This window comes from Equus przewalskii, chromosome 6 (genome assembly GCF_037783145.1).
Source record: "Equus przewalskii isolate Varuska chromosome 6, EquPr2, whole genome shotgun sequence".
NCBI lineage: Eukaryota > Metazoa > Chordata > Mammalia > Perissodactyla > Equidae > Equus > Equus przewalskii.
Window position 1 is genome coordinate 3,008,074 of NC_091836.1, and position 26,862 is coordinate 3,034,935.

Sequence of the window (26,862 nt, forward strand, 5' to 3'; positions counted from 1 at the left end):
GTCTCTGTCTCTCTCTCTCTCTCCCTGTCTATTTGTCTCTCTCCGTCTCTCCCTGTCTCTCTGTCTCTCTATATCTCTATCTCACTGTCTCTCTATCTCTTCCTGTCTCTCTCTATGTCTGTCTCTCTATTGTATCTCTCTCTACATCTATATCTGTCTCTCTCTCTCCCTGTCTCTCTCCGTCTCTGTCTCTCTAGGTCCCACTGCTGGCTGTCCCCTTCTCTTTCTCTATGTCATCGTCCCCCTCCCCGGGGTTTCCCCTCCTCGCTGCAGCCGGAAGGAAGGACTGACGGACAGGCTGTTCTGGGAAAGGCCACGGGGTCCCCACTTCTCTCTTTCGTGGCCTCCTCTCCCCGCCCCCACCCTCGGGGCCTTCCACGCCTGCGCCGGGGGGGTGGCCGGCAAAGGGACCGGGGGCTGCTCCACCAGTGAGTCAGACCCGGGGAGGGGACGTGGGGGGCCTTGACCAGGGGCTGGGCTTCCCCCGAGGCAGGTCCTGAGTCCCCTGCCTGAACCTCGAGAGTCTCTGAGGACACAGTCCGCCGGAGCCATGGCCCTGAGACTTCTCCTGGCCCTCGCCCTTTGGGCCGGCTGCTCGCTCTGCCGTGGGACAGAAGGTGTGTGGGGCCCCCGGGGGCTGGGGGGCCTGGGCAGAGGGACATTATCTGGGGACTGGACTTTGTCTGCCAGGGAGCATTCTCGAGCAGGGTGGGAGCTCACACACCTACTGTATGCCCATGGGTGGGAGTGGGTTACCATTGCATTGCGTGGATGGGGAAACTGAGGCCCAGAGAGAAAGAGGCCTGCCCCCAGTGACACCAGGAAGCCACAGCTTGGAAAGATAGAAGGATGATAGACAGGGAGATGGATGTGTGGATAGATAAACAGATAGATGATAGACACAGATGATAGATAGATAGATGATGGGTAGAAAGAAATTTTAATTGCATGCATTCATTTCACGTGCTTCAAAACAAAACTATTGCAAAGAGGAGACACAATAAAATACCTCCCTCCCACCGGGGTCCCCCGCCCCCCAGGTCCCCTCCTTGTTTCCTTAAGCCTCAGTTTCCCCACCTGGAGATGGGCTCAGAGTCCTGCCTTGGTGGGTTGTAGTGGGGGTGAGAGACAATGGAGGTGCCTTTCATTCATTCCACAAACCTTTATTAGGCACCTACTGTGTGCCCGGCCTTGGCTGGCAGCCGGGCGGGGGCAAGCACACAGTAGGGCGTTGCAATCTGGGGTAAATCAGAAACTCACCATCCTGCCTCTTCCCCTCCTCGGGATCGGGCAGCTCCGGGCCAGCCCAGGGTGCGTTGCTGGGCTTCTAGGTACCCCATCGCCGTGGATTGCTCCTGGACGCTGCCACCTGCTGCAAACTCCACCACGCCCACGTCGTTCATTGCCACGTACAGGTCAGAGAGCTGGGGGGCTTCCTGGGGACCCCACACTCTGGCCGACCCCCTAGAATCAGGACACCCGCAGACTCAGCATGAACCGAAACCCTCAGAGGTCTAGAGCGGTGCCGTCCAGTAGAAACACACTTCCTAAAATACATACTGCATGCCATGTGAGTTGTTTAGAACTTTCTAGAAGCCACGTTAAAAAAGTGAAAAGAAATGGGTGACGTTCATTTTAATATTTTATTTAAACATCTACCTATCCCAAATATTTATCCTTGAGTACGACTGAGTGTAATGTAACTTCCCATGCTTATCTACGATTTCTATATTTAAATTTATAATAGGAGTTACTATCATTGAATCTGAATATCTAAACTGTTATCACGTCCACATGTCATCAATATTTTAAAAATTAATGAGCTAGCTTACAGTCTCTCTTTTTATACTAAGTCTTCGAAATTCCCTATGTGTTTTACGCATGTGGCACATTTCAATTCAGACGCTACGCTTTCGCCCGGAAACTCGGTCTCTGATTAGATTTCCTAAAATTTAAGGTTGGAGAAATAGATCCGCACAATCGATTTGCTCTGGAGAATTTATCCAAGTTTTCTGATAGCCAGAAAGGTGACATTTAGGTTGGATAAAATAAATTAAGTGCAAAAGTCATGCTCAGTTGCACGAGCCACGTTTCAAGGGCCCGAGAGCCACACGCAGCGGGCAGCTGCTACATCCAACGCAGAAACAATGTTTTGATGGTCGTGGAAAGTTTCTGTGGATGGTGCTGAGCTCGACTCTCTAAAGTCAGAAATCTCGGGGCCTCAGAAATGGAGAAAATTAGAGTCCCATTATTCCAGATTCCAGAGTCCGTGAATGTTGGAAGTCTAAGGCTGGAATGCTGCCATTCCAGAAACTTTAGCCTCTGGAGCCCTGGCATCTCCCGTGATGCGTTACCCCCGACTCTGGTCCTCCAGGCTCTGTCATGTGGGGGCAAGCGCCTCCCCCAGGGTCACAGAGCCACGAGCAGGACCCCGGCCAGCGGCTTTTTGGCTGCTGTCCCCACTCGGGGTCCAGGGCGCAGGCCCTCACAGCGCCCACCCCGTGTCTAGGCTCGGTGTGGCCGCCCACGGGGAGAGCCGGCCCTGCCTGCAGCCCACGCCAGAGGCCACCAGCTGCACCGTCCCGGACATCCAGATGTTCTCCATGGTGTCCTACGTGCTCAACGTCACGGCCGTCCACCCCTGGGGCGTCAGCAGCAGCTTTGTGCCCTTTGTCCCGGAGCACATCAGTGAGTGGGGCGCTGGGGGTGGGGGCGGAGGGCCACCAGCTTGTTCCTGCTCCTGCCTCTCTCTCTCACCGCCCCCACCTCCTACCTGTCACCCAGGCCTGTCCATCCGTCCTGGATCCTGTTGAGTCCCCACTTGGTCCAGCCCCGTCATCACCTCCACCCGTGGTCCCCAGCTCCTGCCCTGGCCCCCACAGTCTGTCCTCCCTGAAGCGGCCACCAGAGGGCGCCGGGGAGCCCCTGAGTCGGTCCTGCCCTCCTCTGCCTGCAGCCCTCCAGGCTCCCCCTTCCTTGGGGGAGAAGCTGAGTCCTCCCCGCGCCCCCCAGGCCCCGCATGACCTGCCTCATCCCCTCCCCGCCCTCCCTCCTCCCTCTCTCCCCCTCCTCCCTCTGCTCCAGCCACTCGGGCCTCCTCACTTTTCCTCCCACACGCCAGGCCCAGGCCTACCCCAGGGCCTTTGTATGGGCTGTGCCCTCTGCCTGGGATGCTATTCTCCCAAATCTCCGTCTGAGTTGCTCCCTCACCTCCTTCACTTCTCTCCTCTGATAGCTTCTCCTCAGTGAGGCCTCCCCACACACATTAGTGAAAATTCCAAACCCTCATATGTTGCTGGTGGTTGCTAAAAAAACAGTGTGGCAGTCCATGAGTTAAACACAAGTCATCATATAACCCAGCAATTCCATTTCCGGGTATGTGCCTAAGAGAGATGACAGCATGTCCACAAAAATGGTTACACGAATGTTCATAGCAACGTTATTCACGGTAACCAAAATGTGGAAACAACCAAATGCCCATCAGTGGGTGATGCGTCCACACAGCGTGGTCCAGCCACATGCTGGAATATTACGCAGCCGTGAAAAGGAGCGAGGCCCTGACACAGCCACACATGGACGGACCTGCACACACGACGCTCAGGGAGAGAAGCAGACACAGAAGGACACACGGCGTGTGACCCCATGGACGCGAAACGTCCAGAACAGGCAGATCCACAGACAGAGAGCGGGCTCATGGGGGCCAGGGGCTGGGGAGGGGTGGGGGTGACTGCTGATGGGGATGGGGTTTCGTTTTGGGGGATGGAATGTTCTGGATTAAACAGTGGTAATGGTTGCACAACCCTGTGAATTTACCAAAAACCACTGAACTGTCCATTTTGAAAGGATGACCTTGTGGCATGTGAATTATAACAGAAAAACACTGCGACCCACTCCCCTCCTTGCACTCTCGAACTTTCCCCCACTGTTTGTGACCTCCCGCTTTGCTTCTTGTGTCTTGTCTGATGCCCGGATGAACTGAGCTCCTAGAGGACGGGGGTTGGGTCGTATCGGTCACTGCTGCGTCCCAGGGTGCAGGACATTGGTGAACACTCAGAATACTCTCTGTAATATTTGTTGGTTGTTGAATGAATGAATGAATGAATGAATGAGCCTGCTGTCCGCTGATCCTGCCCCCTGCTTGTCCATCAGTCAAACCAGACCCTCCGAGAGGCGTGCGCCTGAGCCCCCTCCCCGGGCAGCGGCTGTGGGTGCAGTGGGAGCCTCCCCAGTCCTGGCCCCTCCCGGAGATCTTCTCCCTCAAGTACCGAATCCGCTACAAGCGTCACGGGTCCGCCCGCTTCCGCCAGGTGAGCGGGACGAGGGGAGGCCGGAGAGCGCGGTTCCCGGCAGAGGGAACAGCGTGTGCAGAAGTGTTCTGGGGCTTCGAATGCAGCTTCCGGTTGCTCGCGTGCAACGTAAAGGCAGCTGGCAATGCCACTCCTGGGGAATTGGAAACAGGGACTCAGACAAATGCCTGTGCACGTGTGGCCACAGCAGCATGGCTCACAGCAGCCGAAGGGTGGAAACCACCCAAGTGTCCATCCACAGGGGAATAGATAAACACAACATGGTCCAGCCACACATTGGAATATTACACAGCTGTGAAAAGGAGCAAGGCCCTGACACAGCCGCACGCGGACGGACCTGCACACATGACGCTCAGGGAGAGAAGCAGACACAGAAGGACACACGGCGTGTGACCCCATGGACGTGAAACGTCCAGAACAGGCCGATCCACAGACACAGAGCGGGCTCGTGGGTGCAGGGGCTGGGAGGGGGTGGGGGTGACCGCTGATGGGGACGCACAGGGTTTCTTCTGGGGTGATGGAATGTTCTAGAACTAGGTAGACATTGGGAATACCCTAACTGCCATTGAATTGTCCACTTCAGAATGGTTAATTTTATGCGATGTGAATTTTGCCTCGATTGAAAACAACATATATTCTTTAAAATTCTTAAAAAAAAGAAACAATAAAGTTAGGGAGCCAGGGAGCGTCTGGGAAAGTCAGCTGTGTCCCGGGCAGCCTCAGATGCCGGGATGAAGAGCCGAGTCTGCAGAGTTTAGCCTTCTGCAGCCCGTCTCTAGAACTTTCTGCGACAGCGGAAATATTCTGCATCCGCATGTCCAAAATGGTAGCCACTGGCCAAGCGTGACTGCCCAGCGATTGCAATGCGGCAGGCGGCCGATGAATTGGTTTTCAAATTTTATTTAGTGTTCCTTAATTTAAAAAAAATTGCAATTGTTAAATTGAGATAGAACTCGCAGGCCAGAAAACGCACCGTTTTAAAGGGCGTGAGAGTGTGTTGCAAAGCTGTGCAACGATTAATTCATCTAAATTTGAAACTTCAAGAGCCACGTCCGGCTGCTATGGGGACAGCGCGGTGGAGCAGGGAAGGGAGCTACTGAGACCTGGGGTTAGGGCGCTGCCTGTGGGGGCTGGACTGGGACATCCTGAGGAGGATGGGGACCTGGAAGGAAAAGAGGGCCCGGTGGAGGAGAAGCAGGGTGGGAGGCGGGCGTTTCCGTGGGAAAGGCGGGGGCAGGGTGAATGGCCTCCGGGCTACGGGAGTGGTCCCTGGTTGTGGGTGCCTGGCCCTGCGATGATCTAGGGCCCGGAGAGAGGCCCTGAGTGGGGGACGTGGAAAAGGGGGTGGTCGGGGGTCCAGAGTCGGGACGGGGCTGTTGGCGATGGCAGTCCTGGTGAGTGGCGGCTCACCGCTGAGACATCCCAAGGGGCTGGTGTGGTCCAGGAAGGACTCCTGGAGGAGGCGGCTCCGGGGCCAAGCAGGGAAGGCCACACAGGCGGGGATCAGGGGGAACCTGACGTGGAGGGGGCTGCGCATGGTAGCCCCTCCCGGCCTCCTGGTCCCCGCTGACCCGGTCCTCTGTCTGCTCTCAGGTGGGGCCCATCGAAGCCACATCCTTCACCCTCCGGGCTGTGAGGCCCAAAGCCAGGTACTGCATCCAGGTGGCTGCTCAGGACCTCACCGACTATGGGGACTTGAGCGACTGGAGTCTTCCCGCCACGGCCTCTGTGACCCCGCCACGGCCTCTGTGACCCCGCCACGGCCTCTGTGACCCCGGGCAAGTAGTGGGGTCTGCCCAGCCCCCCCCACCAAAGAGGGGGCTGGGTCCTTGACATCCTCCCCCCACTGCTGCCACTCAAGGGTGGATGGGACCCGACTGGCCTGGGTTTGCTGCTGCCGAGTTGCTGGGCGGCCTTGGACAAGTGACTTTGCCTCTCTGAGCCTCAGTTTCTCAATGTGTGAAATGGGGATGTTCCCCTCCTTAGACTACAGTGCCAGCTTTGCGAACTGTGAATGTGAGATATTTTTTATTGTTTCATTAGAAAAGGATCATTGTCATTGGGGTCAAGACGCTTCCTCCCTTCCTGAGAGGAGAGGATACAGCACGACAAATAGACAGGGAAGCCTCACTCCGTTGGATGGGTCAGGGCTGGACCAGAGGAAGAGACCGGGGCTGGGGGAGTTGGGGTTGGGGGGGCGGGGGTCCTGCCAGGGATGGGACAGTGGGATCCCTTCAGTTCAGCAGACTGGCTCACCCACGCTCCTCCGAAGCTGCCCCGATGTGAGTCCCACTGTGGGTGGACACAAACGGGACATGAGTTTGTCTGGGAAGATTTCTCTGAGGAGGGGGCAAAGCAGCCAGGCCCTGGAGGTCAGAGAGAATCCATGGGCTTGTGTGTGGATTTCGCTCAGGTCTCAACGCAACAGTCACCTCCTCCGAGAAGCCTTCCCTGACCCCTCCTCCATGGCAGGCGGAATAACAGGCCCCCCAAGATGTCCACGTCCTAAACCCCCAGAACCTGGGAATAGGGTGCCTCACCCAGCAAAAGGGACTTTGCGGATGTGATGAAATTAAGAATCATGAGGCTCCTTGAAGAGGAATGATCTTTAAGTTGATAAACATCAAGGAGGCTCACCTTGAATCATTCAAGTGGCCCCAAGATCATTCCTGCGGTCCTTACAAGGGGGAGGCGGGAGGGTGAGAGGGAGAGAGGGAAGGGTATGTGACCGTGGAAGCTGACGCCAGAGTGATGCGAGGCCACAAGCCAAGTATCGCAGGGGCCTCTGGGGGCTGGAAAAATCGAGCAAATGGATTCCCCGCCCGGGATCCTGCAGAAGGGGCCAGCCCTGCACACTCATGTTAGCCCTCTGACCCCCAGAACTAGAGGATAATAAATATGTGTTGTCTTAAGGCGCTGAATTTGTGGTCATTTGTTGCAGCAGCCGATCGGAAACTCACACGCCACCGCCTTCCCATCACTGTCCCTACGTGGCCCCATTTTCTTGTCTTGCGATCCTTTGCCAGACCCCAAAAGGGTCCTTTCTGTGTGTTTGTTGTCCGTCTGTCCCGCCAGACAGACCGGGATCCCGGTGAGGGCAGGAGTCTTCTGCCTCGGTCTCTGATGTGTCCCCAGCGATGAGCACGTGTCTGACACAGAATTAAGGTCTAGAGAGGCGGGGAGGCGGCTGCGGAAGGGATTGGGGGGGACCTCCTCTTTATAGGGTCGAGGCGGGTGGGCAGTGGGGGGACATTTGGGAGCCGGCGTGTGGGTTTGCAGCCTGATCTTCGAATCTCTGCCTGTGACTCAGGGGGAACCTGGGATGGGGCGTCCAGGGGGCTCCTGAGTGGACACGTGTCTGTCGCCCGTGGGAACTGTCCCCCCTAATCCCCCCACGTGGACGCTAGGGACACAGAACGAGGCGTGGATTCCCAGAGATCAGCACACAGGGGACGCGCTCAACGCTCAGCGCTTTATTTGCTGGATAATGGAATGAACATCAGGGACTGTCGCCACCGGCAGCCACGTCGTGTCCCCACGAAATTTTAACCAGCCGCCGCCGACCTCTAGGGGGCGCAGCGCCTCCTCGGAGCTTCTCCAAGCCCAGCCGGCTCCCGGAACCATCGTCGCGTACCACCGAGGTTGCAACGCCGAAGGGGAGCTAGTAGGGAGGTGGATCTTGACAGACGGGAATCGGAGCCAATGAAAAAGACAAGCTGTGTGCACTGCAGCCAATAATAGAGGCGGAGGAAGTGACGTAAGCGGAAGTGCAGGGGACGGACGGGGAAGTTCGGTAAACACCAAGCCTAAGCGGTCGTCTTGTGCTTGTGAGAAGAGTAGGAGGCAAAGATGTCGGAGCGGAAGGTTTTAAACGTAAGTGATGGGCGACTGGGACCTTCTACCCGGGGCGCGACATCTCGGAGCTCCGGCCGAGGTGGCTTCCTCTGCTCTCCTGTTGAAACCTTGTTCTTCTTCCCAACGGCCTTCCGCGGGGTGGGGCTACTCAAACTCCTCCCAATCACCTTCCACGGGGGGTGGGCCTTCGCTACGGCTTCCCCTCGTATCCAATCACTTGTGAGGGGCGGAGCTTTGGCTATTTAGCCAATCACTTCCCCTCATTGGGTTTTCCGAAGGATATTATCCAATCACGTCCCTCGGGGCGGGGCTTCCTTAGTCATAGCGGTATTCCCGCTCTACTCCATGGCCTTCGGGGGCGGGGCTCGGTTAGGCCCCGCCCATGCCAGATTCCTCAGCCAATCGCGTTCCAGAGACGGATTAGACTTTGCTGAGCTCTTCTGCTCTGCGGCAGGGGACCCTCCCAGTTGCCTCAACTTCTCCTCCTTGCTCCGTTGGGGGAAATCCAGGATGCTTCAGGGGTAGAGGGGGGTCTCGGAAGGCAGGATTTGGCCTCTGGGAAAGAGAGCTCCTGAATTCTGAGTCCCTGTCCCCACCTCTCAGGAGGGTATGAGCTCCCAGAAAGGGGGTGAGCTCCCCGTCCTTGGAGTGTGCAAGTCCAGGATGTCGGGACAGAGAGAGAATAGACCTCAGGACTGATGGCCAGGAGTCCAGGGTTGGGAGGTCACGCTGGACGCCCCTTCCTGTGGCTCAGTCCCTCTTTTAAAAACACGTGTGTCGGGAATCCGGCCCCAGCCTCCTCGCATTCCAGTGCAGTGTCCGTGAAACCCCTTCCACCCTGAGGAGCCCGCCGGGAGCCATCTATTTCCATAACGTACCAGTAGAGACTTCCGTGTGCCGGGACCTGGGCTAAGGGCCGTGCTCATCCAGTCCTCGTGGGTGGACGGGTTACCCATCCCTCAGATGGGGAAACTGAGGCCCAAAGTTGATGCAGCAGGCCTGAGGCTGCCGTCCTCAGGAGGGCCGCCTTGCAAGGCTGGCCCTTGGCTGGCATAGGGGACCTGGAACGTCAGGGTGGTCACCCCTGTTCCCTGATAAGAATGGCTCCCCGGGCCAGCACGTGGTTTACACTGAGCCCTGCTCTCTGCCTGGAGTCTGGAGTCCTGGTCCACCCTGGGCATGGGCGTCTGCGTGGCCAGCTCCCGACGGAAATCCTGGATGCCCGGTCTCTGCGAGCTTCTCTGGGTGGCGACATTTCACACACGTTGCCGCACCTGCCTGCCAGGGGAACCCAGAACGCCGTCCTGGGTGCCTCCGTTGGAGAAGATTCTGGAAGCTCGCACCTGGTTTCCTCTGGGCTTCGCCCCACGCGCCTTTTCCCTCCACGGGTTTTTCTCTGTCCGTCCACTGTAATGGGTACTAGCCGAGAGCATGGCCGGAGTCTCAGACCTCGAGCCCCGGGGGTGGTCTTGGGGACCCGACGCAGCCCCCAGGGCCCCTTCCCTCGGCCCCGGGCCACCCCTGTGTCTGTAAGCAGCTCCCCTGACGCTTCCTTCCTCCCCACAGAAATACTACCCTCCCGACTTTGACCCGTCCAAGATCCCCAAGCTCAAGCTGCCCAAAGACCGGCAGTACGTGGTGCGGTTGATGGCCCCCTTCAACATGAGGTGAGTGCCCCCCACCTGTCGTGGCAGGCGGTCCTGGTGCCCAGCATCCGCAGAGAGCGGCCCATCCCTGGCGCTCAGACCAGGTCATTGGTCCTGGCTCAGACGTCGACCCAGTGACAGAGTGACCAGGCCACATCTCCCTTTCCTCACTGTTCGGGATTAATACCCCCAGCCCCACCCTGACCTCGCAGAGCTCCCAGCTGGTGCCAGCTCAAGATCTTGACCATTGGTAGTAAAAGTGGGAGCACAGAGATGGGGCCCTGCACTTGCATTCACCTCCTCCAAAAGCCACGGTCATTTCTACCGCAGGACCTTTGCACAGGCTGTTCCCTCTGCCTGGAACACTCTTCCTTCTGTCCTCGCACGGCCAGCTCTTCTTCATCCTTCAGATCCTGGCTTAGGCCTCACCCCCTCAGAGAGGCCTTCTCGGTCCCCTGTCTAAACCCACCCCGACCCCAGGTCTTGCCCTTCATACCACTTCAGAATGACCATATCTTCCCAATGCTAAGCCCCACAATTTTTCATGTCTCAGCTTGTTTAAAGTCAGATACACTTGGTAATCAAAGACACCTTCGTTCAGTGAAACTCAGTGTGTATTTACACACCGTCGACTGTTTATTTTCTCTCTCCCCTCCCTTCGTTCATTTTTCTTCATTTGGCAGTCATTTATTAGGCACCTGCTGTCTGCTAGGGCCTAGGCCGGGCACCAGGGACTGTGGGCGTCAGGACTGACAAAGTCCCGGACCCGTGGGGCCCACAGCCTGGAGGCGGGTGGAGATAATGAACAAGTGCTCAGGTGCCTTCATGCGCGGCATATGTCGGACCTGGGGATCAGGCATGAGAGGCAGTGACTGGAGAGGCCGCTGGGAAGGGAGAGGGTGCTTCGCTGGGTCAAGGAAATGTCAGAAGACAGGCCGGTCGAGCTGGTGTCTGAAGGACGAGGGTGTCCAGGCCGTGGTAGCTGCAGGGCCAAGGCCCGGAGGTGGGACGAGCTGGGGATGTTTGTAGGAACGGCCAGGAGGCCGGCGTGCTGGCCCGGGGAGCACGGGGGCTGGGGTAGGGGCTGAGGGAGGGCATCGTGGCGGGAGCTCTGCCTGGCTCCGTGTGGCTTCGCTCCTGGAGGAATTGTCCCCCCTGGAGGCCGGGATACCCCATGAGCATCAAGCTTACTTCCGGGAGTGTGTGCCAGGCGAGTCTCACCTCATCTGGGTGCTTCCCAAGAAGGTGACGCGGGGGCCGAGACTCAGGTAGATAATAGTGAGAAGAGCACTCCAGGAAAGGGGAATCCGAGGCAGCTTGCCTTGTGGGAGGGAGCTCCCCGTCCCTGGAGGTATGCAAGCAGCCGTCTGCCAAAACTCCAAAGCATCCGACCAGTAGGAACCAGGGCACCGAGATGGCGCACAAGTTCCTCTCTCCTGTCCCTACAGATGTAAGACGTGTGGGGAGTACATCTACAAGGGCAAGAAGTTCAACGCGCGCAAAGAGACCGTGCAGAACGAGGCCTACCTGGGCCTGCCCATCTTCCGCTTCTACATCAAGTGCACGCGCTGCCTGGCAGAGATCACCTTCAAGGTAGGCGGCCCACCAGGCCGGCCCCTCCTCCCCTGGGGTTACCCGCTGCTGTCCTCTCCGGCCAGGCAATCCCATTCCCCCTTATGCCCAGGAAACAGACAAAGGTTTGGGGGGATGTTTGTGACAGCATTATTTATAAAGGCAAAAAACTACAAGCAACCTAGATGTACAATAATAGGGGATTTGATTAACAGTGGAATATTACATGACCAGTAACAATCACGTTTTTACTTTTAATTGTGACTTCAAAGATGGTATTAAGGATTTGGGGAAAGGACGAGGAGAACTTATAATTTTTGTTTTCACAAACTTCTGTACCATTTGAGTATTTTTTTTGCCATGAGCTTTTTTCTTTGGTTAAAAAATAAGATTTGAGGGGCCAGCCCCGTGGCCAAGAGGTTCAGTTCTCGTGCTCCACTTTGGCGGCCCAGGGTTTTGCTGGTTCGGATCCTGGGCGCAGACATGGCGCCACTCGTCAGGCCACGTTGAGGTGGCATCCCACATGTCACAACTAGAATGACCCACAACTAGAATACACAACTATGTACTGGGGGGATTTGGGGAGAAAAGGCAGAAAGAAAAAATTAAAAAAAAGAAGATTGGCAACAGTTGTTAGCTCAGGTGCCAATCTTTAAAAAAATTAAATAAATAAATAAGATTTGATTAAAATAAACAAGAAAGATATTTTAAAGAATTAGATATTTTGATTACTTTTTTAACAACAAGTTTATTGAGATATAATTCACATGCCATACAGTCTGCCCCTTCGAAGTGTACAATTCACTGGTTTTTAGTATCTTTGCAATGTACTACGCTTCCACCTTTATCTAATTCCAGAACATTTTCATCCCCCCAAAGTAAGTCCTGTCCCCCCAATCCTCGCCTCCCAGCCCCTGGCCCCCACGAGCCCGCTCTCTGTCTGTGGATCTGCCCGTTCTGGACATTTCATGTCAGTGGGATCACACACTGTGTGTCCCTCTGTGTCTGCTTCCCTCCCTGAGTGTCGTGTGTGCAGGTCCATCCACGTGCAGCTGTGTCAGGGCCTTATTCCTTTTCACAGCTGCATAATATTCCATTGTGTGGATGGACCAAATCCTCTTTATCCATTCACCCATCAACGGACATTTGGGTTGTTTCCAGAAAATGATTACTTGAATTGCAAAGTATGTATATATTTAGATATTAATGAATACACATGAATTTTTTTAAAGACTAGAGGAATTGTGGCAAAATGCCATAGACTGGCCTTTCTCGTGGAGAATTCCAGGTGATTGATAACTAGGGTTACATATGTAAGTTTAAGTCTCTGCGTGCATGTGATGAAAACAGAATTCACACAGTACTGAGGGCTCACACTGGAAAATTGGCTCCCTGCTCCCCTCTGCCCAGCCAGCCCCTCCACGTGGAGACAAACGCTTCTAACAGTTTCCTACACGATTTTCCAAATAACGTGTTCTGCAGCCACGTGCACATAGGGATCGCTCTCTTCCTCATGCTTTCTTTTTTGATAATAAACTTGTCATTTCAGAATACTTCTAGATTTACAGAGAAGCTGGAGAGAGAGCACAGAGGGCTCCATCTCCCCCCACCAGCTTCCCTTCCTGTTATTGTCTTTCGTCTCCATGGTGCTTCTGTCACAATAAGAGCAAACGTTGGACATTATCATTAACCAAACTCCAGATGTGATGGGGATTTCAGTTGTTCTGCTAAAGTCTCTTTCTGTTTCAGGGTCTCACGCAGGATACCGTGTTGTATTTTGGCTCTCTGTTTGATAAACACAGACACGAGCTTTCTCTATACGTGCTTGATGTGTACTTGATAATTAAGGAAAAATGTTAACAAGTGCACACATGTGCATACACACACACAGCAGAAAAGAAGGTACAACATGTGCAAAGGCCCAGAGACCTTTATTTGCAAACGTGTGGAGGCTGAAGGGCTGCAGGTGGAGCAGGGAGATAAGTGTGTTTGCAAAAGGGGACGGGAGCTCTAGATGGAAAGAACCGTACCAGCCAAAGCAATAAGACAAGAAAAAGAAAGAAAAGCTGTAGGAAGGAGGGACACACCTTGAGAAGGTGTCCCGGGCTGCTGGCCGCCGTATAGAGCAGGACCTTTTGATGCCCAGGAACGTAGGAGCTGACGTCTGCCCGTCTTCCCTCCCAGACAGACCCCGAGAACACAGACTACACCATGGAGCACGGGGCCACGCGGAACTTCCAGGCCGAGAAGCTCCTGGAGGAGGAGGAGAAGAGGGTGCAGAAGGAGCGCGAGGACGAGGAGCTGAACAACCCCATGAAGGTGAGCCGGGCGCCCTGTGTGCATGGGTGCACGTGTGTGGGTGCACGTGTGTGGGTGCACGTGTGTGCGTGGGTGCACGTGTGTGGGTGCACGTGTGTGTGTGGGTGCAGGTGTGTGCATGGGTGCACGTGTGTGGGTGCACGTGTGTGTGTGGGTGCAGGTGTGTGCATGGGTGCACGTGTGTGGGTGCATGTGTGTGTGTGGGTGCACGTGTGTGCATGGGTGCACGTGTGTGGGTGCACGTGTGTGGGTGCACGTGTGTGGTGTGGGTGCACTGTGTGCATGGGTGCACGTGTGTGGGTGCACGTGTGTGTGTGTGGGTGCAGGTGTGTGCATGGGTGCATGTGTGTGGGTGCACGTGTGTGTGGGTGCACATGTGTGTGTGGGTGCACATGTGTGGGTGCATGTGTGTGTGGGTGCACGTGTGTGGGCGCACATGTCTGTGCACCTATGTGTGCAGGTGCGTAGCTGCACATGTGTGTGAGCATGTGTGTGCACTATGTGGGTGCAAGTGTGCAGGTGCGTGTGTGTGTTTGTGTGCATGTGTGGGTGCACGTGTGTGTGCATGTGTATGGGTGCACGTGCATATGTGTGCACGTGTGTGTGTGCATGTGTGTGTGTGTTTGTGCACATGTGTGGGTGCAGGTGGTGTTAGTGTCTCTTCCTGCTTCAGACCCCCAGGCGGGGCAATGGGTTGGGGAGTGTGGTCAGCAGAACTCTCAGATGTCCCCCAGGATCCCTGCCTCCTGGTCACATGCCCGGCGTGGTCCCGGGACTGTGTCTACACGAGGATCTCACTCCTGTGATCAGGCTGGATTGGGTTATGACACAGTCGACCCTAAGAGGGGGCGCTGTCCAGACGGCTCTAGAGTTGGAGACGGAGGACGGCAGACGTTGGAGGAGTGTCGCTGTGGAGGGAGCCGCGTGGCAGGGAACGGCAGACGGGCTCTAGGAGCCAAGAACGGCCCCGGTCAACAGCTGGCAGGAAAACGGGGACGTCAGTCCCACGACCACAAGGAGCTGAGTTCTGCCGGCGGCCTGAGTGAGCTCAGGAGAGGACCCTGGGCCTCCAATGAGGCCATAACCCCTTGGTTTCAGCCTGTGAGACCCCGCCAGGGAACCTGGCCGGGCCTGACTCCTGATCAACAGAATCATGAGAGTGGAGTCATGTTGCTTTAAGCCACTGGTGGTAGATTGTTACCCAGCCAGAGAAAACTAATTCAGGGAGACAGGAAGTCGGACTTCGTAATGCAAGGTGCTCCTCGCAGGTGGCTCCCCCAGTTTTCTAAGCAGGTTCCCATGACCCATAAGACCCGTGGGTACTAAGATTAGAAATGTAGAAGGACAAGTTCTCTTGAAAATTTCCTGGCTGTGTGACCTTGGGCAAGGCACTTGGCCTCTCTGTGCCTCAGCATCCTCATCTGTAGAATGAGATTGATAACCAGGCCCTCTGCATACACTTGTGGCGAGGATTAAACGAGTTCACGCACGTAAAACTCTTAAACCAGGGCATGGCACTTAGTTAGTAATTCATGATGTCGATACTGTCATTGTTATTTGTCAAGGAAATTTTCATCCTCAGCTGGACATTTTTTGTGGTCTTTCTGAGAAATATTAGCAAGTCTGTGTTCCCTCCTGTCTGCTGCCACCTCACAATGCCCTTCTATTCCTGGACCCTCCAAGCTCTGCCAGTTGTTTTAAGCCACGTCGGATCTGGTCCGACTTCCCCAGCGGCCGTGCAGGGCAGGAGGGAGGGGTATGGGTACTGGTTAGCTGTTGGTGCGTAACAGGTTACCCCAGACCTCGCAACTTCAGACGCTCGTTATCCCACAGTTTCTGAGGTCGGCAATCCGGGAGCCGCTTAGCTGGATGGTTCTGGCTCAGAGTCAGCTGAGCTGTCGGCCAGGGCGGCCTCATCCGAAGGCTCGACCGGGGCTGGAGGAGCTGTTTCCAGGGTGGCTCCCTCGCGTGGCTGTTGGCAGAGGCTGCGGTGTGGGCCTCCCCACAGCGCGGCGGCTGCCTCCCCAGACTGAGTGGTCCCAGAGCACGAGCTGGAAGGCGCCGTGCATTTTATGACCTCGTCTCAGAAGTGACACACATCACTCTGTCCTGTTCTGTCTGTCAGAGGCGTGACCCTGAGCCAGCCCCCCTCCAGGAGGAGGAGTTGGTCTCACCCGTCTCCCAGAGGGACAATGCAGCGGGGTCACACAGCCAGGAAGCAGCCGAGGCAGAATTCACCTCAGCCAGCCCTCTGAGACGGGGGGCGGCCAGCTCCATGTCTCTGAGCCTCAGTTTCCTTGTCTGTAAAATGAGGTTTTTGTAAAGATTAAATGAGATTATATCTGGAATCCTCTTTCTGGCCCAGAGCAGTGGCTCTGGTTATCTTTTTAAAGCTTCAGTGTTATTTTTACTTAAAGATGGAGCCAGGCTGGACGTCCAGGCCGCCTGGCTCCAGTGCTGACCAGCCGTGTGGGCTCAGGCGGTCAGTTCTGCTCCCCGGGCCTCAGTGTTTGGAGCTTGAAATGGGCACAGCGATGGGACCGGGTTGGGCGTGTGAATCGAAGCTCCAGGCTGCCTGTGGTCACCCCTGTGGGGACCCCCGTGGCCAGGCGGGGCGCGTCGAGGGGTGACATCCCAGCCCGCTCAGCCCGCGTCATTGTGCCCGCCAGGTGCTGGAGAACCGAACCAAGGACTCGAAGCTGGAGATGGAAGTGCTGGAGAACCTGCAGGAGCTCAAGGACCTGAACCAGCGGCAGGCGCACGTGGACTTCGAGGCCATGCTGCGCCAGCACCGCCTGTCGGAGGAGGAGCGGCAGAAGCAGGAGCAGGAGGAGGACGAGAGGGAGACGGCGTGAGTCGGGGCGGCGGGCCGGGGGTCCCCGGGGCTCCACCCACCTCCCGGCCTTCGCACGGGCCATTCCCTCTGCCTGGAGCGCCCCGCTTCTGGATCTTTCCATGGCTCCCTCAAGTGTTGCCTTCTCAGGGAGGCCGTCCCCGCCACCCGCCTCCTCCATCTCACTCTCTCTCATGGCATCTGTGTCAGGTCCCCAGACCCAGCCCCAGGTTCAAAGATTTGCTGGGAGGACCCCCAGGACGTGCCACATAGTTGTCCTCACAGTGTGGTTTATAACAGAAAAGTGAGCAGAGGGAAAAGGCACGTGGGGCGGGGGCGGGAGACCAGGTGGAAGCTTCCAGAGTCCTCTCCCAGGGGAGTCCACAGGACATGCCCAATTCCCCCAAACCAGATGTGCGTGTGAGGGGCCGTCCCCAGGGCTCGTAGACCAGGCCGAGATTCTTGGGGGACCGGGCTCAGGCAGGGAGCAGAGCTTGGCCAGACCCCGTGTCTGCACAGCAAGCTGAGGGCCAGGAGCCCAGGCAGCGTGGGCAGCCGAGCCCGAGTCTAGCTCCAGATGCCACTGGGGGCCAGCCTGGCGAGCCCGCCTCTCTGAGGGCACAGTCTCAGGCCCGCTGTGTTCCAGCTTTTCTACACGGCACCCACTCTCTGGAACCTTCTTGCTGACCTGCCGTCTCTCGCTTTATCGTCTCACCCCCTTTTACACTCTGCACAGGGACTTTGACTTCTGTGTCCCTGGGGCCTAGGGCGCGGTCAGGCGCACAGTAGGTGCTTGGTCGGCCCTATTGGGCGGGCAGGTCAGTGATACTGTGAGTAGCATGAGAGGAGTCTGCACTTATTGGGCACCTTCTGCGTGCCAGGCACTGTTTTGAGCGTCATGATAACAACCAAATGGACTGAACTTCTGGGAGCTCCAGGCATGGCCCCGACCAAGGTCACCGGCCGTGCTTCCCGTCTAGATAGGCTGGTCCCAGTGTCCAGTGGACTACTCACTGCCCTCAGTGGATAAAGACAATTTTTTTTAAGAAAAAGGAGTTTGTGTACCCCTCCATCCACTTCTCCATGAGGTCAGGAAAGAGCAGTAGGGCCCACACGCCTTGGCGGGGGGTCCCAGCAATGTCCCCCTGCGGAGCACGTCCCCACGTCCCACGTTCCGTCCCTCAGGGCCTTGGTGGAGGAATCCAGGAAGCGAAGGCTGCTGGAAGACTCGGATTCAGAGGAGGAGGACGCCCCCGCCCCACCCCGGCCAGCCCTCCGGCCCAACCCCACCGCCATCCTGGACGAGGTGAGTGGGCTGCCCGACTCTCCCTGGCTCTCAGGCTAAGCTGGGGCAGTGTAAGCCACAGGTGGGCTTAAAAGGCCGGACCGCCTGTGTCACACTGCTCAGCTCTGCCATCGCAGCACAAAACAGCCGTGGAACGTGTGTAACAACAATAAGTGGACGTGGCTGTGTGCCAGTAAAACTTCATTTACAGAGACAGGTGGCCGACCTATGGGACTCGTTTGCCAGCCCCTTCCTCAGCGGTTGAAGCAAGGAGATCCCCAGATTCAGAGACTTGAGAACACAGAGGTTTATTTCTCGGTCACGTAGCAGTCCTGGCAGCCCCAGACTTTGGGCACCTCGGCTCCATGCAGTCATTCACAGGCCCAGGCTCCTTCCATCTCCTTGCTCTGCCCTCTCCTGGAGCGTCGGTTCCCGCTCTGTGGTCACAGCTGGCTCAGGGCACGCTCGGGTTCCAGCTCGGGGGCGTGGAGGAACACCTGCCAGTGCCTTGCGGCTCCGATTCAGGTGTGGCCCACCTCCTGTGCAGTGTCATTCCTCTTCGTGTCCCGTTGGTTGGACTCGGTCAAGTGGCCGCATCTAGCTGCAAGGCAGGCTGGGAGCCGCATCCTCTAGCTGGCCCGTGCTGGCAGAAGGAAGGGAAGAGGAGGATGTGGCAGGTGGACGACCAGCATTTTCCACCACGGCTGTCTTATCCAGGATGGTCAAGCCCACTCTGGTTTGTTAATGGAAACAGGGAGTTAAAGTGGGAAATCGTAAGTTACACAGGGACCCCCCCAAAGCATGTTATTTTAATTCAAAACACATTCGTGGTCTGAGTGAAATACAAGTCCAGCCGCTGGACAGGACCCAAAGTAACGGCTGTTTCAACTGCAGAGATATTTTTCTCTTGAATAACTGTTGTGCACAGCCAACTGGAACAGGGAAGGTGGCCCCATGGTGTCAGGGACCCGGATGCCTGCCTTCTCCTGACCTGCCGGCCCGGGGATGATGCCATCTCGGTGCCATGGTCGCATCCCAGCCAATGGAAAGGGGCGGGGCGAGGACCATTAAGGTTATTCCATCCGTGATGGAGCGCATCCGTCTGCTCACATCCCATTGGTCAGGACTGAACCATGTGACCACATCCTGCTGCAAAGGAAGCTGGGAAGTGTAGTCCTCCATGGAGGCAGCCATTTTCCGGCTGAGAATTCTGTTACTGTCAGAAGCGAGACTGGGTTTGGGGTCCCACACGCTCACCCATTAATCTTTTAACAGGGAACCAAGACATTTTCCTGGAGGCTATGTCCCCTGATTAGAGCTCTCACGCTGGCTTTCTCGCCCAAGCCACCCCCAGATATCATTGTCTGAAATTTCCTCTTTTTATTTTTTCTTTTTAAATGGAACAAGAGATCAAAGCTATTTCAAAGTAATCTGAGCTTTTCTGATTTTTCCTCCCGGTCTTTGGTGGCGAGCTTGCTGATCCCTCATTGGACGGCAGACTTTCTTTGTTTTGTTTTAAGCGATATGCCTTCATCGAGACTTCTCGAACCTTCTCGAACCTTCCGTGTAGCTTTTATGGCAGGATGTCTGTTTCCACACTTCTGTTTTGGTGGCTGAGTTCAATGACACCGAGCACACGCGGCGTAGACGGTTTGGGGAACAAACGCTCGTGACTCTCAGCTCTCAGGCCGCCCGGGAACCCGTGATGGTGTCGCCCAGAGGGCCTGACCCCATGAGTCAGTCGAGTGGTCCCGATGAGGAAGCTTCGCCTGGGACTCCTGGTCCCTCTCCGCCCCCTCCCTGGACTGCACCTGTCGTGGTCGCCACTCCCTGAGCCCCGCGGCCGGGACCCTGCGTGCGGTGTGGCCCTGCGTCCTCCCCCTCCCACATGCAGCGCCCCAGCTGACCCAGCACCCTGGGTGCGCCGAGCTCAGCCCCGCCTCTGGGCCTTTGCCTCAGTGTGCCCTCCACCTGGAGCACCCTCCCTCCCGTCTCCACTGGTGAACTCGTCCTCCTCGTTCTGCCGTCGGCCCAAGGTCACCTCTCTCAGGCGGCCTTCCCTGACCACCTTGCCCGCAGTGGCCGCCCCCCCCCCGACGCTGTTGCTCCAGCCTGACGTCTGTCTTTCCTTCGCACCGTTCGTTCATCAGGGTGGGTGTGGTCCTGACCATCTTGCTCGTCCACGCTCTCCCCTCCTGCAGACGGTGAAGGTGGGACCTTGCCCCTCACGCCCCCCGCATCGCCCGCTCCCGGCTCACACGGGGCCTCCTGAATCTAGGGGTTTCCGGTTCCTCTATTTCAACATAAAAGGGGTCCCTTCTGTGTGACTGAAGAGCCAGAGATGGGCCTGAGCCCCTTTCTGCCTCCCCCTAGCAAGTCCCCATAGTGGGTGCCTCCATTTTGCCACATTCGCTCAAACACACTGATGGAGCACCTACTACGTGCCAAGAACTCTTTGCGGCACCGCAGACCCAGCAGTGACCAAGACAGGAACCCGCAGCACGGTTGGGGGGCCAGTGGATAAGGCAGTAGAGGGCTGTGGGTGTGGACAGGCAGCACTCGTTTGAGCTTGAACTGTGAGAAAAGGCTTCCTCAGGGTGGGGGGGATACCGGAGTTGGGTTTTGAAGGATGAGTAGGAGTTCACCAAGTGCACTAGAGGCAAATGGGGCATTTCCAGGTGAAGGGAATGGTGTGGTGAAGGTGAGACGCCCCAGTGTGATTTAGGAAGTCTAAGTGCAGGGTGTGTGGGATGGAAAGTGGGCAAAGGCCTTGAGTCTTGAGTACCAAGGTTGGGGCGATGGGGAGCCATAGAGGCTTTTAGGGCAGGAGAGAGACACAGCACAGCAGGGGAGTGGAGGTGGCAGAGATCCCTCTGGCAACTGGTTCAGCAGGGGACTAGGGGCAGGGAGGCCAGAGAAGGGGGGAGTCTGGGCCGGACCACCGACTCGTGTCCCCCCATCACCCACAGGCCCCGAAAGCCAAGAGGAAGGCAGAGAGCTGGGAGCGGAGCGTCGGCACCCTTGGCAGCAGGCCCCAGCTGTCGGGCCTGGTCGTGGTGAAGAAAACAGACCTGGACCAGAGCGCCCGGCGGGACCCTGCCGCATCCGCCCCTGGTAGGTTCCCTCTGGGTCCGGGCAGCTGAGTGCAGTGCCCCCGGCGGCCACCAGGGGCAGCAGCGTCCCTGCGCCGGTGGGGAGCCCGCGGGGTGGGCGGGGCAGAGCTGTGTCCCCGCCTGCCGGGTCCTCCTCGTCCGTAGTCGCGGCCTCACCTCGCAGGCGGTTCCCGGGCGTCCCCACCTCGCCCTGTGTGGCTGCTGCTCCCCGTGTGTGACCCCGGGGTCGAGACCCTCGGCTCCGCCTGGGGAGGTGGCCGAGAGCAGGATCCCGCGAGCAGCCTGGGCGCGGGTCTGCACCGCCACGTGCTTGTTCTGTGGCTGAGGTCCTGGGACCTCACGCGCCCCGACCCCGTGCCTCAGTTTCCTGTCCTGGAGGGTGTGGGTCACGCCAGGACCTGCCTCCTGGGGTTTTCGTGTTGGGTCCACGAGCTGCTGCATGTCAGGCCCTGGCCGTGGGTCCTGGCACCCAACGAGCCTTCCTGAACGTGAGCCGTTGTCGTCAGTATGGTCATCAGTCCATTTATCAGATGGGGGGACCAAGGCCCAGAGAGGTGAAGCCACCTGCCCAGAGCCACACAGCCGGGTTGGGTGGTGGAGCCAGGATCGGCTTCTCTTAGTCCCTGTAGCATGTGTTTTGCCTTTGGCCGTGGAGCGGTGTCCTTTTTCTGCCGTGTCCTCCTGGCACGGGCACCTTTGGCCGCCTGGGCGGGGTTTCCAGCGGTCACTTTGCAGAAGTGGAGTTGCTGTGTCAAAGGTCATGTGGGTTTAAACTGTGGCGGGTCCTGCCACTCGCCTTCCAGAAAGGCCGCCTTGTTTGCGCCCCCTCCACGAATAAGCAGAAACGGCCCGCCCCACTCTCCCAGCGTCGCCCCCCTCGGCCCTTCGGGAACAGTCCGGGGAGGGCCGTGGGCACAAAGTGCAGTGGGCCAGCTCTCGCCTCTCCCCCAGGCGCCGTGCACAACGGGAAGGCAGCTGGCCCTGCCGCCCGGGCGCCCGGCGCCTCGTCCCTGAGCCAGCTCGGCGTGTATTCGGACAGCGACGACAGCAGCGGCAGCAACTGAGCCCCAGCCGCGCCCTTCCCCGCGTCAGGGGTCCCGCGGCTCCAGCCGGTGGTCGGGAACAGAGGCCTTGGCACCGACCAGAGTCGCAACCGGACGAGCACCAATATGGCCCGAGGGCGATGGGGCCAACGACGAACTCGATTCCTCTCCTGTCCCCCACCAGCAGCCGTCCGGACCTCGCCGCCCCCCGCTCACGCTGCCACTTCCTGGCCCCGAGTTCAGGGTGGGACATCCTGGAGCAGCTCCGGCAGGGCTTCGCGGCCGTCTCTTGGACGGTCCTTGCGCTGTCAGCCATGTTTCAGGGACGTGGGTGAGCCATCTCCCACCCCCACCCCATCTCCAAACCGTCTGGAGCCAATAAAAGGGACCCGCCGACCTGGCCTGGGCGCCCCCTCTCTGCCAGCGTCTGAGGAGGGGCCCCAGAACCGTGTCACTTAGCCGGTCCAGGACCCCTGACTCAGAAGCTACGAGACAATAAACGTTGGCCGTTTAGGGCGTTAAGGTTGGGGCTAGTTTGTTACGCCGCAGGCCAGCGCTCACGGGGTCCTGTGACCGGGAAACGTGGCCCCAAGCTCAGGGCCCCAAGGTTGCGGGGGTCACTGCGCCCCAGGCCTCTCCCCTCCGGGATTCTCCGGCCCCGTCCCTGCCCCTGTGCCCCAGGGTGGCTCGCGTCCGCCCTCCTGTCACCCACACGCTCTCGCGTCGCATCCGATGCTGACATTTTGTGCTGTTCAGTGTCAGAGTCTGGGGGAGGAAACGCCCCCACTTTCGGGACCCACTTCCCCGAAGTCATTTCCCTGCTTGGGGACAACGGGAAGAGGTGGCCTGGGGTCCAGCCAGGGCTTCTGCTGACGACTTGGGGCCCCTCCCAGCTCCGCGGCTGCAAGACCCCAGGTCCTGGTTTGAAGCCGGCCAGTGGCGGGCGACACTGGCTCAGGCTGGCCGTGTCTCCCCGGTCCTGCCCTCAGCAGCATCACACTTGTGGCTTAAAATTGGCCACAGCGGGAGTATTTGCACCACGGGACTCGGCAAACGCTAGTGTCAGGGCCCCCTCCAGGGAGCCAGCTGTGGAGCATCTCCCGGCACAATGCCTGTTGTCCTCAGACTCAGCGTCACGCACGGTGCCTGGATGTGCTCCCTTCAGACTCTTGGTTAAAAGAAACATCCGACTTAAGAGGTCGTGAGGAAGGGGGGCGGCTTGGGGCCTCCCTGGTCCCCGTGGGTTCCTTCCTTCAGGCTGCCCCCTGAGCCCCCGTGGTTCAGGATCCACCCCAGTTTTTGCCACGACCATGTGCCATCTGTCACTGTCACTTACTGCCTATTGTTAAATGTCAGCCTGACTCCGTTCCAAAACACAGGTTAGCGAACTCCGATCCGAGGGCCAGATCCGGCCCCCAGCTTGTTGTTGTCAATAAAGTTTTATTGGCACACGGACATGTCCATTTGCGTGTGGGTTGCCTGCGGCTGCCTTTCCTCTGCGGTGGCAGGGTGGAGAGGTGAGGGCAGAGGCGCTGTGCCCTGCGAAGCCACATGTTTCCCATCAGGCCCCTCGGAGCAAGTGTGCCGTCCCGTCCAGAACAGCAGCTCTGCTCCCCACAGACTCCAGGGGCAGGGGGTCAGGACACCCGCTTGCCCCCCAATTTCTAGGCTCACACCGTCCATGCAACTCTCCTGGCTGAGGTCACCCGAGGACAGGCGCCAGCTCCCCTCTTCTCAGTGTGACATGGTGGATGAAGTGACAGTGAGGAATGACAACAGCTGGCGTTTACCCTTGCCCACCTCTCGTGCTGAGCTCTTCACACAAACTCGCTCATCTGCGTTTCCTTGTGCAAGCTTATTAGTCCGTTTGCTCATTCACTGTTACTTATTAAGCACCTACTGTGTGCCCAGCTCTGTTTTAGGCGTTGAGGCCACAGCAGTGAGGAAAAACGGACAGTCCCTGCTCATAAAGGTGACATTCTTGTTGGAGGATGGGGAATAAAAGAGTAAATGTGCCTAAACGTAATAATAAAATATAAATAAAATAAACACATGCTAGAGGTGGTGGGAGCCGTGATGAAAATGGAGCTGGGGAGCATCGCTGGAGAGCGTGCCTTGAGGTGGTGTCTTTATTGTCTGGGGCTCCTGAGTTAGTCATCTGATGCCCCGTGACAAATTACCCGCCAGATCCGCAGCTGGAAACAACAGGAATCTGGATGCAGTTTCGCTGGATCCTCTGCTTCAGGGTCTCGCAGCTGCAATCGAGATGTCGGCCAGGGCTGGGGTCTCATCTGAAGGCCGGGCCGGGGCAGGATCTGCTCCCAAGCTCGCTCACGTGCTTGTGGACAGAATTCAGTTCCCCTCGGGCTTGTGACCAGAGGCCGCCCTCCGTCACTTGCCCACACGGCTCCTCCAGCCACTGTCTCCCAAAGCCAGCACGAGAGGAGAGTCAGCTGAAAGTGACATTCCATCACCATTGCCACGTTCCGCTGGTCAAAACTAAGCCACAGGGCCCGGCCACATTCAAGGGGCCACATTCAAGGAGGTTGGGGTCATGGGGGCCCCCTACCTGCCAGACCCCCCCCCCAGACAATGAGCTTTGCAAGGCTAGGTGTCTTTTTTTTTTTCTTTTGAGGAAGATTAGCCTTGAGCTAACATCTGCTGCCAATCCTCCTCTTTTTGCTGAGGAAGACTGGCCCTGAGCTCACATCTGTGCCCATCTTCCTCTACTTTATATGTGGGACGCCTACCACAGCATGGCGTGCCAAGCAGTGCCCTGTCTGCACCCAGGATCCGAACCAGTGAACCCCGGGCCACCAAAGCTGAACGTGCACACTTAACCACTGTGCCACTGGGCCAGCCCCAAAGCTAGGTGTCTTGATGAATGTGTCCCCACCCCCTGAGTCCATCCAGATACTCAGTAGGTGCTCAATAAATGTTAGTGGCCTGAGTGGCTGTGTTCCATTCACAGATGAGGACATTGAGGCCCAGGGAACTTCACGGTCTGCCCACTCCCTGCCGCCCCCCTGACCCCTCCGCACCCCACTGGAATGGGTTCTTCAATTCTTATTTTCCCTGCTGGCTTTGAGGCCGGGGCCTCGGCCCGCCGCCCCCGCTCCCTGCCCGCCTGCCCGCCCTCCCCGGGAGCCCCCTCTGCTCAGGAGCCTGCCCTTCCCCCATCGCTGCTGACAGTTCCGTCCCCCTGGAGCTCCGTGTCTGTCATCCCCTCCCGAGCTGTCAGGCCTCATTCAGAATCTCCTCCGTCATCTCCCCCAGGGCTGCCCGGCTGCCAGAGCACATCAGAGGGACGGGAGCACATCAGAGGGACCGGGCGGAGGTTGGGGGGGGGACCCTGAGCCTGGGCCTCGCGAAGGAGCCCAGGGGCCGCCCCTGTGCCTGAGCCCCTCCACACCCCAGCTTGGCCCCCTATGGCCCCATTTCACAGAGGAGGGGAGGCCGCCCCGAGGGCTCAGGGTGGGTGGGGGCAGGACCTGCGTTGGAATGGCTTCAAGGCACAGTGGCTCCATCTTTGACCCCCAGGCTCCCACAGCGCATGCAGCCTGGGGGCTCATGACAACATGGCTATGCCTCCTCCATCAGACTAGGGGCTCTTGAAGGCTGGACCGTGCCTCCCCCATCTGATTGCGATCCTTGAAGACTGGGGCCCCTGAGGTCAGAACCATGCCTCCTCCATCAGACTGGGGGCTTCCGAGGGCAAGGCCACATTGCTCCCCTCAGACTGCGCATTGAGAAAGGCAGAGCTGTGTCCAGGAGCTTGTCCCTCTGCCAGACTAGGAGCTCCCGAGGCAAGGCCTTGTCTCCTCCATCAGATTAGGAGATTTTAGGTCCCACTGTGGGCCGTCCCAACCTGGCCCCCTCCTGGCCTGGCGCCTTGGCTCCCACCCTGCCTCAGACTCGTGGATCCGGGTGCTGCTCCATGAGTCAAGGGTAAGGGACCGGGAGGGCAGGCACAGCCCCCAGCCAGGAACCCCATCCAGCTCCTTCCTGAGGCCCCGTCCACCCTAAGCATTTATTGAGCACCTACTGTGTGCCATGCAATAGAATATTACTCAGCCATGAAAAGGGGGGAGGCCCCGACGCAGCCGCACGTGGACGGACCTGAACACACGCCGCTCAGGGAGAGAAGCAGACACAGAAGGACACACGACGTGTGATCCCATGGACGTGAAACGTCCAAAACAGGCAGATCCACAGACAGAGAGCGGGCTCGTGGGGGCCAGGGGCTGGGGAGGGGGTGGGGAGTGACTGCACGTGGGGACAGGATTTCTTTTGGGGGTGATGGAATGTTCTAGAAGATGTTCAAGGAGATGCCCCTGATAAACTGCCCCTTAAACCATAAGCGCTGGAGGAAGGGAGGGCCCCTCGGCCCAGGACCCCCACACTGCTCGCCTCCTTGCCTTTGTCCACGAGGTGTCTCCTCTGGGCCTCGCGCCCCTGCTCCCTGCTGTCGCAATCAGAAGCGCCAAACCCCTAGAGGTGATGTGGGTCTTCAAGGTCACTCCTGGAGGTCACCAGACCACCAGCCCGCCCTCCTCCTCCTCCTCCTCTGCCACCGCCTCCCGCTCCTCCCCGAACGCCCCCATCCTCTCCTGGGCTGGGGCGGGCGCCCCGGGAGATGCCGGCTTGGCTCCTGAGGCGCAGGGAAGTCAAACGCCGTTTGATTCCGCCTCGGGGCCTCTCATCGCTATTCCGGGCACGCTCTGCAATTAGAAGGCCCCTCTCAAATATTTATACCTCAGATGGCTCGCAGTTATCCACCAGGGCGACGACCGGGAGCTGATGAGATCTGTCAACAGCTCATCCCCAAGCCGGGAATCGCCTCGCGGCTGACAGAAAACAGGACAATTACCCGCCGTGCTCCCCCGAGG

General features: G+C 57.9%; 2 protein-coding genes and 1 long non-coding RNA gene across 4 annotated transcripts; 2 read left to right on the top strand and 1 right to left on the bottom strand.

Moving 5' to 3' along the window:
* The first annotated feature begins 300 nt into the window (after positions 1-300).
* EBI3 (Epstein-Barr virus induced 3) lies at positions 301-7,219 on the top strand. The gene is made up of 5 exons (XM_070622653.1): positions 301-617; positions 1,295-1,415; positions 2,510-2,688; positions 4,150-4,307; positions 5,901-7,219. The coding sequence occupies exons 1-5, from the start codon at positions 551-553 to the stop codon at positions 6,057-6,059; spliced, it is 684 nt and encodes a 227-aa protein (XP_070478754.1). The 5' UTR covers positions 301-550; the 3' UTR covers positions 6,060-7,219.
* A 617-nt stretch (positions 7,220-7,836) lies between these two features.
* YJU2 (YJU2 splicing factor homolog) lies at positions 7,837-23,428 on the top strand. 2 transcript variants are annotated; one of them, XM_070622597.1, is made up of 8 exons: positions 7,837-8,180; positions 9,729-9,829; positions 11,257-11,401; positions 13,565-13,699; positions 16,369-16,550; positions 17,718-17,838; positions 20,787-20,931; positions 21,882-23,428. In XM_070622597.1, exons 1-8 carry the CDS (start codon positions 8,157-8,159, stop codon positions 21,992-21,994), a joined length of 966 nt encoding a protein of 321 aa, XP_070478698.1. In that variant the 5' UTR covers positions 7,837-8,156; the 3' UTR covers positions 21,995-23,428. The 2 variants fall into 2 exon arrangements, with proteins under 2 accessions (XP_070478698.1, XP_070478697.1); XM_070622596.1 differs by lacking the exons at positions 7,837-8,180; positions 9,729-9,829; positions 11,257-11,401; ... (1 more) ...; positions 16,369-16,550; positions 17,718-17,838 and adding an exon at positions 18,830-19,968.
* Positions 18,110-26,696, bottom strand: LOC139083790 (uncharacterized). The gene is made up of 2 exons (XR_011540720.1): positions 26,392-26,696; positions 18,110-18,550 (listed from the first exon to the last, which is right to left on the bottom strand). It is a non-coding gene; the product is annotated as an uncharacterized lncRNA (long non-coding RNA).
* Positions 26,697-26,862: the final 166 nt, after the last annotated feature.

Bases quoted from the DNA above. Each gene is read 5' to 3' on its own strand.
- EBI3 (XM_070622653.1), top strand. From the start codon at position 551: ATGGCCCTGAGACTTCTCCTGGCCCTCGCCCTTTGGGCCGGCTGCTCG. The intron at 618-1,294 runs GTGTGTGGGGCC...GGGATCGGGCAG, and splicing joins GCTCTGCCGTGGGACAGAAG to CTCCGGGCCAGCCCAGGGTG. The intron at 2,689-4,149 runs GTGAGTGGGGCG...CTTGTCCATCAG, and splicing joins CTTTGTCCCGGAGCACATCA to TCAAACCAGACCCTCCGAGA.
- YJU2 (XM_070622596.1), top strand. From the start codon at position 19,572: ATGAGGAAGCTTCGCCTGGGACTCCTGGTCCCTCTCCGCCCCCTCCCT. The intron at 19,969-20,786 runs GTGGGTGTGGTC...CATCACCCACAG, and splicing joins CGCACCGTTCGTTCATCAGG to GCCCCGAAAGCCAAGAGGAA. The intron at 20,932-21,881 runs GTAGGTTCCCTC...CCTCTCCCCCAG, and splicing joins CCCTGCCGCATCCGCCCCTG to GCGCCGTGCACAACGGGAAG.